The sequence below is a fragment of the Stegostoma tigrinum genome, chromosome 7 (assembly GCF_030684315.1).
Source record: "Stegostoma tigrinum isolate sSteTig4 chromosome 7, sSteTig4.hap1, whole genome shotgun sequence".
NCBI lineage: Eukaryota > Metazoa > Chordata > Chondrichthyes > Orectolobiformes > Stegostomatidae > Stegostoma > Stegostoma tigrinum.
In genome coordinates this window covers 18,350,717-18,369,669 of record NC_081360.1, presented here as the reverse complement: position 1 = coordinate 18,369,669, position 18,953 = coordinate 18,350,717, and the positions used below count along the sequence as shown (strand labels likewise).

General features: G+C 48.9%; 1 protein-coding gene across 1 annotated transcript in view; it reads right to left on the bottom strand.

Moving 5' to 3' along the window:
• The window catches only part of LOC125453953 (cyclic nucleotide-binding domain-containing protein 2-like), a 38,879-nt gene extending 24,168 nt beyond the window's left edge, over positions 1 to 14,711 (bottom strand). The window contains exons 1-3 of the mRNA XM_059647076.1: positions 12,548 to 14,711; positions 8,030 to 8,086; positions 6,053 to 6,216 (exon numbers count right to left, since the gene is read on the bottom strand). Coding sequence (XP_059503059.1) covers positions 6,053 to 6,216; positions 8,030 to 8,086; positions 12,548 to 12,667 — 341 coding nt within the window. The 5' untranslated portion in view covers positions 12,668 to 14,711. The remainder of the gene's footprint in view (positions 1 to 6,052; positions 6,217 to 8,029; positions 8,087 to 12,547) is intronic.
• Positions 14,712 to 18,953: the final 4,242 nt, after the last annotated feature.

The window sequence follows — 18,953 nt, the reverse complement described above, 5'->3', positions numbered from 1 at the left end:
AATGTAATTCCTCTAACTGGGACTCTACTTCATCGATCCACTGCTCGGCCTAGGAAAGGGGATAATGAAAAAGAATATTTTCTGTTTTACTCTAAGTTGGTGTGAGATTGCACTGTTTGGGACTTGCTGATCGCTGCGGTGTTTGCTGCCTTTAACTTAGGGGACGGCCGGGGTTAACCAACCCTCCAGGAATGTTCCGGAATCTCCAGGAAATAAAGATGGATTGAACATAGAACAGTACAGCACAGGAACAGGCCCTTTGGCCTATCGTGTCTGGCTTGACTATGGTGCCATTCTAACCTAATCCCATGTGCCTGCACATATCTACTCCCTGCACCTGTCTAAGTACCTTTTCAATGTTGCTATTGTATCTGCTTGTACCAGCTCCCCTGGCAGCAGGTTCCAGGCACCCACCACTATCTGTGTCAAAAAAATGTTCCTAACACATCTCCATTAAACTTGCTCCCTCTCAACTAAACCTATGCCCCCTGGTATTTGATGTTTTCACTCTGGGAAAAGCTTCCGACTATCCACCCTATCCATGCCTCTCATAATTCTATAGACTTCAATCAGGTTTATCCCCGTGGCCCCTGGTGCTCCAGTGAAAACAATCCAAGTTTGCCCAACCTTTCCTTCTAGCTGATACACTCCAATGCAGGCAGACAGCCTGACAAACCTCTCTGCATGTTCTCCACATCCTTTCAGTCGTGTGGTCACCTGAACTCTTCACAATACTCCGACTGTGGCCTATCTGAACATTTATATTGCTGCGACACGACTTGCTAATTTTTATACTCACTGCCCCTGACCAACGAAGGCAAGCATGCTGTATCTCTTCTTCACCAGTACATCCACTTGTGTTGCCACTCTCAGGGAGCTATGGGCTCCCATCCCAAGCTCCTGCTGTATATCAATAAGGCTCCAGCATTTACTTTACACTTGTATTTGATCTCCCAGAATACCTCAACTTCATGCTTGTACGGATTAAACTCCATCTGCTATTTCTCCTCCCAAATATCTAACTGATCTATATCCTGCTGGGTCCTATTACTATCCTTTCATTTTGCATTACTCCACCAGATTTCATGTCATCTGCAAACTTACTAATCAGACTCCCTACATTTTCATCCAAATCATTTATATACATATTACAAACAACAGAGGTCTCAGCATTGATTCTTGCAGAACACCACTGGCCACAGACTTCCAGTCAGTAAAACACCCCTTCACAACTACCCTCTGTCTGCTATGACCAAGCCAATTTTGTATCCAACTTGCCAACTCACCATGGATCCCATGCGACTTAATCTTCTGGAGCAGCCTAACGTGAGGGACCTTGTCAAATGCTTTAGTAAAGTCCACATCGACCACATGCTGTGCCCTCATCAATCATCTTTGTTATTTCCTTGAAAAACTCAATCAAATTTGAGTGACAAGCCTGCCCCTGCATAAAGCTGGCTACTTCCTAATATGTTCATTCTTCTCCACGTGCACGTAAATCCTGTCCCTAAGAATCTTCTCCAATAATTTTGGAGAGTGCAGGGAAGTGGAGTTGAAATGCCCATCAGCCATGATTTAAATGGCGGAGTGGACTTGATGGGCCGAATGGCCTTACTCCCACTCCTATGTCTTATGGTCTTAATTTCCCTCCCACCAATGTAAGGCTCACTGGCCTATACTTTCCTGGGTTATCCCTGTTGCCCTACTTAAGCAAAAGAACGACACTGGCTATTCTTCTGAGACCACACCTGTGGCTAAAAAGGACACAAAGATCTCTGTCAAGGTCCTGGCAATCTCCTCCCTTGCCTCCCTCAGTATCCTGGGATGGATCCCATTGGCCCGGGGAACTGCTCTACTTTAATGCTTGTCAAGACACCCAATATTGACATGGCCCAGAATATCAACATTTCCCTCTCTAATCCCACAATCATCCATGTGGTTCACCTTGGTGAATGCCAATGGGAGGACTTTCTCTGGTTCTGCTCATAAATTCCCTCCTTTGTACTTGAGTGGGCCTACCCTTTTCCCTCGCTACGCTCTTGCTCCTAATAAACATATAAAACACCTCTTTAATCCTCTTTGCCAAGGACTTGACCCCTTTGTGACCCCTTCCAGCCCTCTTAATTTCCTGTTTTAAGTTCTTTTCAACTTCCTTTATACGTCCTCAAGGGCCTTGTTTGATTACAGTTTCCTAAACATTGCATATGCTTCTCTTTCCTTTTTAACAAAACTTTCAATATCTCTTATCATCCAAGGACCCCGAATTGTGCCATCCTTACCTTTCATCCTCCTCTACTGTGAGGCACAAAGGAAGCAGGGATCTTGCTGACCGTGATCCAATGGGATCTTGTTGATTTTAATCCTATGGATTCTTGCTGACCCTGATCTCCTGGCATAACAAGATCATAAGACATGGAAGCAGACTCAGGCCATTTGGCCCATTGAGTCTGCTCCACCATTCAATCAAGGCTGACATGTTTCTCAACTCCATTCTCCTGCCTTTACCTCATATCCCTTGATCTCCTTACTAATCAACAACCTATCTCTGTCTTAAATACACTCGATGACTTGGTCTGCACAGCCCTTGTGACAAGGAGTTCGACAGATTCATCGCCCTCTGTCTGAAGAAATTCCTCCTCATCTCACTCTAAATTGTTGTCCCTTCACTCTGAAGCTGTGCCCTCAGGTCCTAGTCTCTCCTCCTAGTGGAAACGTCTTCTCCACATCCAATCCATCCAGGCCTCTCAGTATTCTGCAAGTTTCAGTGAGACCCTCCTTGTCCTTCCAAGCTCTGCCAAGTCCAGACCCAGAGTTCTCTACTGCTCTTCATGGGACAAGTCCTTCAATCTCAGGATCATTCTTGTAAACCTTGTCTGAACTCCCTCTAGCACCAGCGCACTCTCCCTTCGATTGGCCTAAGACTGCTCACAATATTTCAAATGCAGTCCGATCAGAGCCTTGTACAGCCTCAGCAGTGCATCTCTGCTCTTGCATTCTAGCCCTCTCAAAATGAATGCTAATACTGCATTTGCCTTCCTAACTGCTAAATGAAATTGTACGTTAACCTGAGGAGACTCCTGAATTAGGGCTCCTAAGTCCCATTGTGCTTCAGATTTCCGAAGCCTTTCCGCTTTTATAGCAAGCTCCCATAAGTAGGAATGAGATAATGATCGGATTGTCTGTTTTGGGATGTTGTTTGAGGGATAAATATCGACCAGGAAAGCAGTGTCTCAGACAGTGCAGCATTCCCTCAGTACTGCATAGCGCTACCAGCCTTACCGAGTGGGCAGTAATACAGAGCTCAACCATGAACCCACAATCAACAAAGACAGAGGTGTCAACGTTAGGACTACAGCTCCTTTTAGGATCAACCAAAAGATAGTTCCCTCGCCAACGTGTTCAGTAACATTGTAACACAGCTCTGCAACAGGTGCGACTAGAACCTGGGGCTCCTGGCTTAGAGGTAGGAACACTACCATCAATGCCAGAGGTGCCCTCAAGGGTCAGTGAGAGCTGGTCCGGAGTTGATGGAGTGCAGAAGATGCTCTTTGGACTTTGTCTTTAAGAGCTGAGCTTTTCACCGCTACATTTGAGCCAGGGTGTCCTTGGAGAGGGGGAACATGGTATCACCAATACCCTCGATGCCTTTAGAGAGAGGAAGGGGGGCCATTGCGGGGGATTCAGTGCTTTACCTTCCCTTGCAACTCCAATTTGATTTCGCCCGTTCCCCCTCTCCCTCGCCTTTGACACTTTGCGCTGCCCTTAGAGGGCTTTGCACCTAAATTTTTCAACTGGGTAAATGTTCCGGCGGTGGATGACAGGAGAGTGACCGCGGGCGATTTGCTGCTGTTGGAAAAGAGACTTTGGGTTGTGAGAGAAGGCACTTCTGGACATAAAGAAAAGGGCTGGGATCTCCGTCGGGAGAATGTGGTGCTGGTGCAGACTTAATGGGTTCAAAATACCACCATGGCAGACATATGTTGAAGTACACAGGCCAGGCACACAGCCTGGAGTACCCATTTTCCAGTATGTACAAGCACAGAGTATGATCCGCATCTGGCACAAACACACTGCTCAGTATCGACTGTCGGAGCTGAATTTGCATGAGTGCCCCCAGTCCGTAGGTCTATTCCTTTTTCTTCTCACCTTTCACACCTCTGGTGTACTTGCCCTGTCTCCCCCCCTCCCTCCAACACATACATTGGTCATTAATTGGAAACACGGGGTGATTCAGTGGTGGAGGATAAAGGAAAAGGACACACGGTGGTTTAGTGATGGGGAGAAACAAAAGCATTTGAGGAAACACTTCTGGATTTGAGGAAGAGGGGAAAAGAGCTGTGTTATTTTTAGAGGGAGGTGGGCACCATGGTTGTGGCAGGGGTGGGGGGGTAGTCGGTGGGAGATAGCGAAGTCTAGAGTCATAAAGCACGGAAACAGACCGTTCGGTCCAACTCGTCCATGCTGACCCGATATCCCAAATGAATCTAGTCCCATTCGCCAGCATCTGGCCCATATCCCTCTAAACCCTTCCCATTCATGTACCCATCCAGATGCCTTTGAAATGCTGTAATTGTACCAGCGTCCACCACTTCCTCTGGCAGCTTCTTCCATACACGCACCATCCTTCTGCGCGAAAATGTTGCCCCTCGGGTCCCTTTGAAATCTTTCCCCTCTCGCTTTAAGCCAATACCCTCCAGTTTTGGACTCCCCTACTGTCTTATTTCCCTCCACGACTTTGTTTTAATTGAATCCCCTCCCTTACCTTTCCTCACTTCTGTTTTTGTGACAGGCAGTGTCTGTAAAATTTCAGTTTAATTGGAAACATAGATGGTCTTGGAATACTGCATGCAATTCTGATCACCTTTCTGGAGGCTGGATTGAGAGGGGGACAGGAATGATTCGCAAGGATGTTGCCTAGATTGGAGGGTTTGAGCTATGGGGAGAGGCTGAATAGGCTGGGGCTTTATTCCCTGGAGCATCGGAGGCTGAGGGGTGGCCTTATAGAGGTTGAAAAAGCCATGAGGGACATGGATAGGATGAATAGCCGAAGTCTTTTTTCCCCAGAGGAGGGGAGTCCAAAACCTGAAGGACACAGGCATCAGGTGAGAGGGGAAAGATGTGAAAAGGACATGAGGGGAAACATTTTCCACACAGTGGGTAGTGTGTGCATGGAACAAACCGCCAGAGGGGGTGGTGGAGGCAGATATGATTATTATATTTAAAAGGCATCTGGCTCGGTACATAAATATGAAGGGTTCAGGGGCATGGACCAAATGCAGGCCAATGGGACATGGTCAGATTGGGATATCTGGTCAGCACAGATCAGCTGGACCGAAGGGTGTGTTTCTGTGTTGTATGACTCTATAACTCCGTTTTTGTTTCAGCTCCCTCTTTTACTTCCTTTACTTTCTAAATGTGACACTGCCCCCAGCGGGCGTTGTGAGTAATAACGGGAACTGCAGATGCTGGAGAATCCAAGATAATAACGTGTTGTGAGTAACCTCGTTTAATTAGTTATTGTTCGGCCAATTTGGTGGGTTCTGCTTTAAGAAAGAGCCGTGGCCCCCGAGGGATCTTGCGGTGCAAGCAGTAGTATCCGCACCTCTGGACCAGTACACCCAGGTTCAAGTCCCATCTGCCTCAGCGGCGCGCGTGATGGCATCGCTGGGCATGTCGATGTTAAAGGGAGGAAACTAGGCTCATCCCTGATGAGGAATTGGCTTCTGGGCAGGGAAGGATAGACACTGAAGTTGGTGCTAAACCATAGGTTTACATCAAAACCCACGTAAGGGGCTGAAATTTAATGCATGGATATGTTAAACCAAAGGTGAGGTGACTATTAACTGGGTCTCGGTGGCAGAACACTGCACTTACTAAAGCTTCGCTCAAACGCTGACTGATTCTGCTGGGTGCAGAGAATCACAGTAGGGATACAACACGGAAATGGAAGCCACTTGGCCCATCGGTCGGTGCTGGCTCTCTGCAAGAGTGACTCACTTAGACCTTCGCCCTTTCCCTACAAATGTCTTTTTTTCCCCCTCTCTCCCTTTACCGTTCGTATCGCATTATTTTGGCCAGCGTGAGCTGGTAGGACTTGCTGTAGTGTCTGATGCTCAACAGAGTTCGGAGAGAAGTCAAGACTAGCTCCAAATCCTCCATCGACCGCTGCTCAGGTACCTTCATGGCCACCTGAATCGCTCTGATAGGAAATCTATTCTGCGGATGCAAAACGAGTATCAGTCACAAACAAAAGCCCAGACACTTCCGCTTTCACATTGGGTCAGGGAGAGATTGACAGGGGCTCCAAACGCAGTGATCTGCTCCAGAGATGGGGAAGCTGCGTCAGTAAAAGACCTGGAACTGCACCGTGCGAGCGCCGTGATGCTATCTTCAGCACCCAGTCCCAGAAGGTGTGCCATTACCACCTTCCAAAAGGTAGGGCAATGGTAGAATTCCCACCCTCCCCTCCCCCTCACAGACGTGGCCTTCAAGATGGCTGTGTTGGCCAAGAGTCTATGGTCCACTACCTCCTGGGACGTGCTTTTGCAAAGCCGTTCTGGAGAGGGAGTGACACAGTGGTCTTTTTCTTACAAAAAGACTGACTGCTGCACACTTCCACCTTCTATGGTCTAGGGCAACATGTCGAGGGGCCACAGCCACCAGGACACCAAGGGGCTTGTAACTGTGTAAAACCCCCTACTCCCAAACTGTACGATCGACGTGGATTGAATCTTGTAATTGTTGGCTGTAATTTTAATTGTCGTGACTAACACATGGCATTACAAAACACTAATCCGATTTGCACCTTAACGTACCGGCAACTTGCCATGGTCATTAATGGTATCCAGGGAACGGGGTGGATAAAAGGCATTGAAGTGTTCGATCGTATGAAACACCAAGAGAGACTCAATGGGCTGGGTGGCCTACTGCTGTTCCTGTTTTTTTAATGATATTTCCATTGATAAATGTTATGAATGAAATACATCTCAGGGAAAGCAATTGCTGTCCTTTCCAGTGATATTCACACTCCTGAACTGTATTTTATTCTGCTCCCCCGCCCCCACACAACAACAGAGAAGTAAGCCAAGCTGTGGAATTGCGTTTCCTCCAGTGCCCCAGACTTGGGTGTGAGCACAGAGTCAGTATTTGGGGGATATGAGAGTTGTTGAGACTGTGGGGTGTTGTAGCTGGGTGGGGGTGGGGTTGGTGGTGTGGGGGGTGTGGAGGGCAATGGGGGAAATTCTCCACTGCGTGTTGCGGAGGTGAGGGGGGCAACTGAATGTGGGTGAGGTCGATGGAAACACAGGGATTCTCTAAACAGGAAGCGAGCGGCTACCCGGGCACAGGCCTTTCATTGTACACCCTGTAGTTGGGCCTCAGAGAGCAGTCCACTAGGCCGCGTCGGAAAAAAAAACACATTGGATGGAGCCTTGTTGGTGTGAAAAATCAGCTTGAACTTCCCCACCCCAAACCCCCCAGCAACCATTGCTGCTTCAGAGCTCAGAGCCTCACTCACCAGAGGGTCCTGCCCCATGAAGCCCAGCAGTACAGAGCTGGAACAACAAAGTGTGGAGCTGGATAAACACAGCAGGCCAAGCAACATCTTAAGGTGCAGGAAAGATGACATTTTGGGCCTAGAGGCCTGAAACGTCAGCCTTCCTGCTCCCAAGATGCTGCTTGGCCTGTTGTGTTCATCCAGCTCCACACCTTGTTGTCTCGGATTCTCCAGCATCAGCAGTTCCTATTATCTCTAGTACGGAGCTGGAAGCCTGGGCTGGAAACCAGAGAGCAGGTATTTTGTTTGTGCAGTGCTATATTAAAGCAGTGTAAATAAAGTTCTGACATGCATAGAAACTGGTATCGTCCCTGCATAGATCCGAGATAATGAGGTGCGCGAAGCCAAGGGGTTCGTCTCCTGGTAACTGAAACGTCAACAGTAACAAGCTTCCTCACCAGGGCCTGAATTTGTCTTTCTCTTAATGTTCACTCTGTGCATTAATTGAGCTGGGAATCTATGGGGCAGGCTTACGTGTTGTGTCTTGAAGTACTGGACATCAAAAGCTGCTTTGCTGCTTTCTCTCTGTTCCTGTTTGAATGAAAAAAGAGAGATGTTAATCTTTATGACGTCCTGTAGGGGTTGGGTGGTGGGGGTGGTGGTGGTGTGGGCAGGAGGAAAGGAGGGACAGTCTGCGGTAAAAACTGACGGGTTTTACAACTAACAAAAGAAAAAGTTCTTAAATATTGCTGAGGACAGATTTTGCCGTTGCTTTTTGTTTTGGACCCTTGCGAGAATAACATATTCCAAATGGTCACAACAATTTATTCTAGAGGAGGAAAGAGTGCTGATTGGTTGACAAGTCCACTCTGATTGGCTGAGATGTTGCCATGGGAAGAGCAACAAGGAAATCTAGGCTCCCCAAAGTGCACAGTCAATTCAAAATTGAGACAGATATATTTGTGGCCTGGGAACTCATACACAATCCCTTATTCAATACAGTTCCACAGCATTTTAGCCCCACTGCCCTATCAAGTGCTCACTCTTGGTGTCACTCTTGGCTGACAAATATTGTCTGCTGTTCCTCTGAATGAGGCGTTTGTCCTTGAGTTGTAGCTTAACTAGAACAGCTAAGGTTCGAGATTATCGTTCTGCAATTAAAATCTTGTTGTCCTGTAGAATTGCCTCCTATTTGCATCATGAACTTTATTCTTTACTCATTCACGGGGTGAGGACGTCGCTGGCCAGGCAGCATTTATTGCCCCATCCCTAATTGTCCAGGGGGCAGTTCAGAGTCAACCACATTGCTGTGGGTCTGGAGTCACATGTCGGCCAGACCAGGTAAGGATGGCAGTTCCCTTCCACGAAGGACATGAGTGAACCTAGATGGGATTTTCCCAACAATCGACAATGGATTCATGATCATCATTAGATTCTTAAATTCCAGACATTTTATTGAATTCAAATTCCATCGTCTGCCATGGCGGGATTCGAACCCGGATCCCCGGGACACTATCTGGGTCTCTGGGTTAATGGCCCAGCGATAATACCACTAGGCCACCTCATACCACAATAGAGCGGTAGAGCACAGAACGAGGTTGTTCAGCCCATTGTGCCTAATACAGCTCTTTGGTAGAGCTACCCATTAGCCCCACAACTCCTAGACATCTGTTCGCTTAAGGTGGGCCCACGTGAACAGATTTTACACCCCTCCACAAATGTTCTTTTATTGCCATTGGGTTTTGTCTTAACTTGTGACTAATTTTGACGGCCAACATTGTTCCAGAACCTTCTACAACTGGGATCGCATCGTGTTGCTATGGCTGCATTGCTGGGGGAAGGCAACGAGAAGTTGGTGGGACCCATTGCACATCGAGAGGAGAGCAAACTACAGCTAAAAACCTTGCGGATAGGTGAAAGGTTAACCAAGACTTGGGGCGCTGTGCACAATTCTGACTCCCTGCGCGATAAATAGTCTGGAGAGGCACAGGGCCAGGTATGAAACTAGATGATGAGAGAGCTACCACAACAGGAAAAATGATACCGGATGAGGCTCTCTGTTTGAGAAAAAGGAGAGTGGTGGATTCCAATGGAGCTTGTTATAAAATTATGAAGAGATTCAATAGGGCAGATGTAGAAGAGGCGTTTCTCAGTTGTGGGAAGGTCAGGGAAAAGTTCTAAATGTAGGAGGGGCTGTAAGTATTCATCGCTAATTAAGTCAGTCAGGAATTCAGGAGAGGCTTATTTAAACAGCCGGAGTTGCGACAACATGGAGTAGGTGAAGCTGTAAGCAATGTACCTTTCAGAAGGCAGCTTTTCAAGGACAAGTATTGAATCATTACGAGCTGGGAAGGTGTAGTCAAATGGCTACCCCAACAGAGTGATGGGCCCCTCCTTACACTGGAACACATACACACATACAGACAGACAGACAGACACACACACACACTCGCATATACACACACATACATAGACGCACACACACACACAAACATACATACACTCGCATACAGACACACACTCTCTCACGCACACACGCACTCTCGCGCACACACTCTCTTGCCACACACACACTCTCTCACACACACACACACACACACACACATACACTCACACACACACACACATACACTCTCTCACACACACACACACACACTCTCTCACACACACACACACATACACTCTCTCACACACACACACACACATACACTCTCTCACACACACACACACACACACACACTCTCTCACACACACACACACACACACACACTCTCTCACACACACACACACTCTCTCACACACACACACACTCTCTCACACACACACACACATACACTCTCTCACACACACTCACAGACACATACTCTCACACACACAGATACACACTCTCACACACACAGTCACACACGCACATGCACACACACTGTCTCGCTCACACACATACACACTCTCAAACACACACTGTCACACACATACGCACATGTGCATACACACACTCGCATACACACACACATACTCACACTTACACTCACACATACACAGATACACACTCTCACACACACTCACACACAGACTGTCTCGCTCACACACATACACACTCTCAAACACACACTGTCACAAACATACATACACTCGCATACTCACACTCGCATACTCACACATACACACATGTACACACTCTCACACACACTCACTTACATACACTCTCTCTCACACACACACATATGTGCGTGTACATTCACGCACACAAACACATGAATACAGCCATCAACGCAGACACACACACACACACACACACACACACACAGAGCTCCTGGAAATAGCTGGATTCTGGTTTGCATCTTGCATCCTGACATGGCTGAGTTGACCAGGGAGTGCAGTATACTGTCTTGTCTGTGTTTGGTCATGTCGAGCAAATGATCCACAGCAGGAGCTAAACTGAAATGGGGCTAAAGATGGACAGGGGACAGGTGATCAGCCTCACATCTTGAAAACCGACAAATCTGCAGATGCTGTAAAAACAGAAGTTGCTGGAAATACTCAGCAGGTCTGGCAGCATCCGTAAAGAAAATATCATAGTTATCGTTTCGGGTCCGGTGACCCTTCCTCAGAACTTCACCTGTCAACAGACCCTAAACATTAACTCTGACATTTTCTTCACAGACGCTGCCAGACCAGTTCAGCTTTTGCAGCAACTTCTGTTTTTGTTCCTCACATCTTGAAACCTGCCTTGTATTCATGGATTCGCAAGGTTCAAAAATGCCTAACGCAGGGTAAACTACCAGCATCTAGAAATGAAGCCCATTAACCAGTGTGGATCATGGTAGTTGGGTGGTGTCTGGGGAGTGGGAGTAATCAGGTCATGTTGGGCAAGTGGTGGTGGGAGTGAAAGTTGGGTTTGGTTGGGTCAAGTCAAGAAGGACAGTTGGGACATCAGTTCAGTGACGCTAACAAGGTGTAGAGCTGGATGAACACAGCAGGCCAGGCAGCATCAGAGGAAAGCTGATGTTTCAGGTCGGGACCCTTCTTCAGAAAGGTCTGATTTCTATATGTGTGTGTGAGGATATGTGTGTGTGTGTGTGTGTGTGTGTGTGTGCGCGAGTGTGTGTGTGTATGTATCTCCATGTGTGCATGTAAGAATATTTGTGTGTGTATATATACATATATATATGTGTGTGAGGGTTTCTGTGGGTGTGTGTAAGAGGATATGTGTGTGTGTGCATGTGTCTGTGCGTGTGAGGATATGTGTGTGTGTGCACATGTCTGTGTGTGTGAGGATATGTGTCTGTGTAAAAATATGTGTGCGTGTGTCTGTGTCTTTGTGCGAGAGGATATCTCTATGTGTGCATATAAGAATATCTGTGTGTCCGTATAGTGTGTGAGGGTTTCTGTGGGTGTGTGGGCGTGTCTGTGTGTGTGATAATATGTCTGTGTGAGGATATGTGTGTGTATCTGTGTGTGTGTTTGTGCATGTGTATGTGTGAGGATATCTGTGGGTTTGTGACATGCATTCCCAATTTCCATCCCGAATTCAACAATACAGATACTGGAAGATTTGAGCCAATTGGAAGGACCATCAGGTTAAGACAGGACCATCTCATTAGTTAATGCCATGGTCCCCTAATCCTGTCAATGCCTGTCTTATTCTATTCCAGTCTGTCCCACAGCCTCCACAATGACCTGTAAATAGCTCAATGCGGCTTCCCTTTTGCAAGGGTCCTTCACCTCAGCCAGTTTTATTCAACCTGAATCGCCAACAGGGGCTGGTCTTCTCACATAAGGTTCAGAGGTGAAAGGTGAAAGCTGTTCAAGAATCACGAGGAGTCAGGACAAAGTAATAGGGAGAAATATTTCTAATGGCAAAGGGTCATGACTGAAAGGAGGTAGGTTCAATTGTGGGAATTGGGTAATGATTTGAAGAAGAGACATTGACTGGGGCCACAGGGGAAAGGGCAGGGCTAGGCTGCAGTTGCAGAGGGTGGGCCCAGGCAGGTGGCATCGATGGACTCTTTCTATGTAGCAGTCTATGTTCCCACCGACGAACGGCCTCACCTCTTCCGTTTGCTGCTTGCTGGCATACTTCGCCAACGTCGCCCAGACCTCCATGAAGGCTTTCGACGCCACGCGCAGATGCATGCAGACCCGGCACATCAAAACCACCTTCTTCGCCATGGCGCGGAATGTCTTGTGGACCTGAGAGGGCAAGGGGTCTGAACGTGAGGGCGTGCCTTGCCAGCAGCCACCCGCTGCCACTGGTCCACGCGGCGCGGCAACCGGAGTTCGTCTTTACCCTTCACCCTTGTCGCTGATCCCCGGGCTGGACAATTCCAGCGTTTATACACAGCACCTTCACGTCCGTCCCTGAACTCCTTCACAGCCGATGAAGTCTCCCCCCACCCCGAATGGCTGCTGCTGCTGTCGCGGAGGAAAAGTGTCAGGCAATTTGTGCTCGCCAAGCTCTCCCTAACTGCACCGCGTTGATGACCAGGTAGCCTCTCGTCGTGAGGGGTAAGTATCAGCCGGGACATTGGGTGGGAGGCGACTTTTAAAGTGAAGTCAATTCTCCATCTACACTCTCTCCCCCGGCTCCTGCAGTCTTCTTCCACCTGATCTGGCCCTTCAAGCCTGCACCGACATGCTGCCCCTCACAACTAAAACCCCCGACCCTTCCAGGGGACCATATTCCCATCCTATTCATGTGTTTGTCAAGACACCCTTTAAAAATCACCATGGTATCTGCTTCCACTGCCTCCCCCACCAGCGAGTTCCAGGCACCTTCCACCCTCTTGTGTAAAAAAACTTGCCTCGTACATCACCTTCAAACCTTGCCCCTCGCACCTTAAGCCCGTGGCCCCCGTAACTGACTCTTCCACCCTGGGGAAAAGCTTCTGGCTGTCCACTCTGCCCTTCATATTCTTGTACACCTCCAGCAGGTCACCCCCCCCCCATCCCCCTCAAGCTCCGTCATTCCTGTGAGAACAGCCCAAGTTTCTCCAACGTCTCCTCACAGCTAGTGCCCTCCCTACCAGGCAACAACCTGGTAAATCTTTCTCTTCGAAGCCCCCCCCCACACCCTTCTGGCTGTGTGAAAGCCTGAGTTGAACACAACACTCCAAATGCAGCCCAGCTAAGGTTCCATAAAGCTGCAACGTTACCTGCCAATTTTTAAACTCAATGCCCCGACCAATGAAGGCAAACATGCCGTGGGCCTCGTTGACTACCTCTTCCACCTGCGTTGCCACTTTCAGTGACCCCTGTGTACCTGTACACCCAGATCCCTCTGCCTATCAGTACTCTTAAGGGTTCTGCCATTTACTATGTAATTTCCATCTGGATTAGACCTTCCAAAATGCATCAGAACTCATACTTTTCCAGATTAAACTCCATCTGCCATCTCTCTGCCCAAGTCACCAACTGATCTATATGCTGCTGTATCCTGTGATGGTCCTCATCCCTAGCCAGAATTCCACGAACCTCTGTGCCATCGGCAAACTTACTAATCATACCTGGTACATTTTCCTCCAACTCGTTTGTACATGTTACAAACAGCAAAGGTCCCAACACTGATTCCCGAGGAACGCCATTAGTCACAGCCCTCCATTCAGAAATGCACCCTTCCACACCCTAATGTCCAGTCAGTATGTTTATGTTGTTGAGTCATAGACTTGTACAGCACAGAAACAGACCCTTCAGTCCAACTCTGCCTTACCCACCAGATATCCTAAATTTAGCTAGTCCCATTTACCAGCATTTGGTCCATTTCCCTCTAAACCCTTCCTACTCACAGGCCCATCTAAATGCCTTTTAAATGTTGTATTATCTTCCACCACTCCCTCTGACAGCTCATTCCATACACTCAACACCCTCTGTGTAAAAATGTTGCCCCTTAGGTCCCTTTTAAATCTTTTCCCTCTCACCTTAAACCTATGCCCGCTAGTTTTGAACTCCCCCAGCCCCAGGGGAAAAAGCCTTGTCTATTCACCCCATCCACGCCCCTCATGATTTCATAAGCCTCTGCAAGATCACCCCTGGGCCTCCGGACTCTGGAGTCACTGTCCACTCTCAGATGCAGCGTGCGTTCTCCCCCACACCTCCCCCGATGATGCAAAACTGCTCGTTTTTTTTTCCCTCTCACTCTCTCTTTGGCTGACCTCCGGAAATGTTTGTGAGTTTGCACCGCACGGAAACGGGCCCTTCGGCCCAACCCGTCCGTGCTGACCGGGTTCCGCTGTTCAACCAGGCGGAAGGGCGTCCCGCCTCGTGGTTGCTGCGTCACCGTTGCCCAGCCGAGTGCCCTGACAGCGGTGCAGTTTGGGATCCATTTTGGGGCTGGCTGAAAGCGGCGAAAATCCTGAATGCGTCTCCCGCGCCCGAGAACGGTCAACGTTACATCAATCAAACGCTTCACTTACCTTGACCCCTTCCTCTGGACGGTGGTGCCTTTCCTGTGGAAGGGGGTGGGGGAAAGCGGGGAAAAGGAAACAACTGAAACAGAGAAACAGCAGCTTGGAAAACATCGACGATCAAACCGTTTGAGAGGGCAACGGTCTGGCGTGTCATTGCTGAGGAAGCGCCCGTGCATCATCACCTCCCCCACTGCCGACCCCGCCCGCCCCCCCCCCCGCGGTTGTAATCGGTAAGGCCTCACACTGGGACACCCTGAATGGGTAATTAACTCACTCCCGGGCTTCGGGCCTGTGTCCACAGCATAGGCCTGGCCTCCAGATCAGCGAGTGCAGGCTTCCCAACTCCACGCCTGCCCCCTCCATTAGATGGTGCTGCCATGTGCAGGATGTTACCGGGGAACATAATTCAGACAGGAGATGGCACCTGCAGGGGTTGGGGAGGAGGTGGGAAGGGACATGGCGTTGGCGGGGTTGGGGAGGTGGACGCACTGCACTGCCAGAAGCAGAAGTGTACACAACGTAAGCCTGACTCCAATGTCGAGAGAAGGGGCTGGACACACACTGCCATGGTCAGGGCAAAGTTGGCGATGGTTTTGTAAATGGTGCCTGGACTTTGGGTTCAACGCATTGCGGTGAGCTCAGGCACTGGGGGAACGGCAAGAACAGGGAGCAATAGAGTGGTTAGGACCAGTCTCTTATATTCGTTCACGGGGTGAGGGCGTCACTAGCCAGGCAGCATTTATTGCCCATCCCTAATTGCCCAGAGGGCAGTTAACAGTCGACCACTTTGCTGTGGGTCTGGAGTCGCATGTAGGCTAGACCAGGTAAGGATGGCAGTTTCCCTCCCTAAAGGACATTAGTGAACTTGATTATTTCTTAACAACGATTGACAGTGGTTTTGTGATGACCATTAGCCTGCCTTTTAGTCCAGATTTCAAAACAGAATTTCAATTTCAGTGTATCAGAGATAATGGGAACTGCAGATGCTGGAGAATTCCAAGATAATAAAATGTGAGGCTGGATGAACACAGCAGGCCAAGCAGCATCTCAGGAGCACAAAAGCTGACGTTTCGGGCCTAGACCTTTCATCAGAGAGGGGGATGGGGAGAGGGTTCTGGAATAAATAGGGAGAGAGGGGGAGGCGGACCGAAGATGGAGAGTAAAGAAGATAGGTGGAGAGAGTATAGGTGGAGAGTATAGGTGCCTCCATCTCAGGCAACCAGCTTGTAACTGATGTCCATTTCAAGCCCACCGACTCCCACAGCTACCTAGAATACACCTCCTCCCAAACACCCTCCTGCAAAAATTCCATCCCCTATTCCCAATTCCTCCGCATCTGCTCCCACAATAAGACATTCCACTCCCGCACATCCCAGATGTCCAAGTTCTTTAAGGACCGCAACTTTCCCCCCACAGTGATCGAGAACGCCCTTGACCGCGTCTCCCGTATTTCCCGCAACACATCCCTCACACCCGCCCCGCCACAACCGCCCTAAGAGGATCCCCCTCGTTCTCACACACCACCCTACCAACCTCCGGATACAACGCATCATCCTCTGACACTTTCGCCATTTACAATCCGACCCCACCACCCAAGACATTTTTCCATCCCCACCCCTGTCTGCTTTCCGGAGAGAGCACTCTCTCCGTGACTCCCTTGTTCGCTCCACACTGCCCTCCAACCCCACCACACCCGGCACCTTCCCCTGCAACCGCAGGAAATGCTACACTTGCCCCCACACCTCCTCCCTCACCCCTATCCCAGGCCCCAAGATGACATTCCACATTAAGCAGAGGTTCACCTGCACATCTGCCAATGTGGTATACTGCATCCATTGTACCCGGTGTGGCTTCCTCTACATTGGGGAAACCAAGCGGAGGCTTGGGGACCGCTTTGCAGAACACCTCCGCTTAGTTCACAACAAACAACTGCACCTCCCGGTCGCAAACCATTTCCACTCCCCCTCCCATTCTCTGGATGACATGTCCATCATGGGCCTCCTGCACTGCCACAATGATGCCATCCGAAGGTTGCAGGAACAGCAACTCATATTCCGCCTGGGAACCCTGCAGCCTAATGGTATCAATGTGGACTTCACCAGTTTCAAAATCTCCCCTTCCCCTACTGCATCCCTAAATCAGCCCAGTTCGTCCCCTCCCCCCACTGCACCACACAACCAGCCCAGCTCTTCCCCTCCACCAACTGCATCCCAAAACCAGTCCAACCTGTCTCTGCCTCCCTAACCTGTTCTTCCTCTCACCCATCCCTTCCTCCCACCCCAAGCCGCACCTCCATCTCCTACCTACTAACCTCATCCCACCTCCTTGACCTGTCCGTCTTCCCTGGACTGACCTCTCCCCTCCCTACCTCCTCACCTATATCTCCTCTCCACCGATCTTCTTTTCTCTCCATCTTCGGTCCGCCTCCCCCTCTCTCCCTATTTATTCCAGAACCCTCCCCCCACCCCCCTCTCTGATGAAGGGTCTAGGCCCGAAACGTCAGCTTTTGTGCTCCTGAGATGCTGCTTGGCCTGCTGTGTTCATCCAGCCTCACATTTTATTATCTTTCAATTTCAATGTGTTATGGTGAGGTTTGAACCCACACTCCCAGACCATTGGGGCTCCGTCTCTGGATTACTGTGTGGTTGTGATAGGGAAGGGAAGAGGGCTGGGTGGAAGGGTAGACTGTAACAGGAGGGGGGAGAGTGTGAAAGGGAGGGGGAGAGTGTCAGAGGGAGGGGGAAAGGGTGGAAGGATGGGGACAGTGTAATAGTGAGTATGTGACAGTGAGTGTGTGATAGTTAGTGTGTGACAGTGAGAGTGACACAGTGTGTGTCAGTGAGTGTGTGTCCGTGAGTGACACAGAGTGTGAGATGGTGTGTGTGAGAGAGTAATGAGGAATGTGACAGTGAGTGTGTGAGATGGTGTGTGACGGAGAGTGTGACACGGTGAGAGTGTGACACGGTGAGAGAGTGACACGGTGTGCGACGGGGCGTGTGTAAGGTTGTGAGTGGAAATCAGGCATGTAGCTTTGAGACTGACTGATTGTCACTCCCTGATATCGGACTCTGAACATTCCAACACTGTATCGATTGTTTTTAACCCATTCTCTAACTGCGTAACTCACTATGGAGTTAGTGCGGCAGGAACAAACAGCATTTCACCTCAATCCCATTAAATATGACACTGACTCACTTGGAGATTGTACTCTTCATAATACAATATCGATTCCTGTGGAATAAAAGAAAAGTGGATTTGAACCAGAGACCGAAAGAGTTCAGGGATTTTCACTTCAGAGGAGCATATCAGATAAGTTTGGTGCATGTGACAGCAACTGCAAGGCTTACAGTGTATCCTCGCAATACATTTTAAACAATGCATCCACAGTGTGCTGTTTGCACACAAAAACTTGACACATCTATGTTTAAGCTGCCTGCTGGATTGGCACTCCAATTTCCACCTTCAATACTCACCCCCTCCATCACTGGCACGCAATAGCATCAGTGTGTATTATCTGCAAGATGCACTGCAGAAATTCACCAAAACACCTTGGATGGCACCTGCCAAACCAGCAACACTTCCCATCCGGAAAGACAAGGGCAGCAGTAACATCGGAACGCTACCAGTTGCAAGCTTCTTTCCAAGCTACTCACACCCTGACTTGGAAATATATCGCCATTACTTCAGTGTTGCTGGAAATGTTTTCTTGCCAGAACTGTATCTGTACCCCCACGTACTGAGCAATTCAGTAACGTTACTCACCAATATCTTCTCAAGGGAAATAAACGCTGACGTTACCTACAACACTTACACCCCAAGATAAATTGAAACGTAACTGTAATTGCTGACTGTAGCTGTTTGTCATTTTTGATTGGTACTGTAAATGTTGGTTACATTGCTCCAAAATTCTCCAAGTGCCACTTGCCTGCAAAAACTGTTTCACAAAAGAAATTTCACTTCATCATGTGCCAATCTCACACAGAATAGAGCGTGACCGGTAAAACAGGACTTAAAACAGAAAACGTTTACATGGAAATATTCTGCAGACCAGG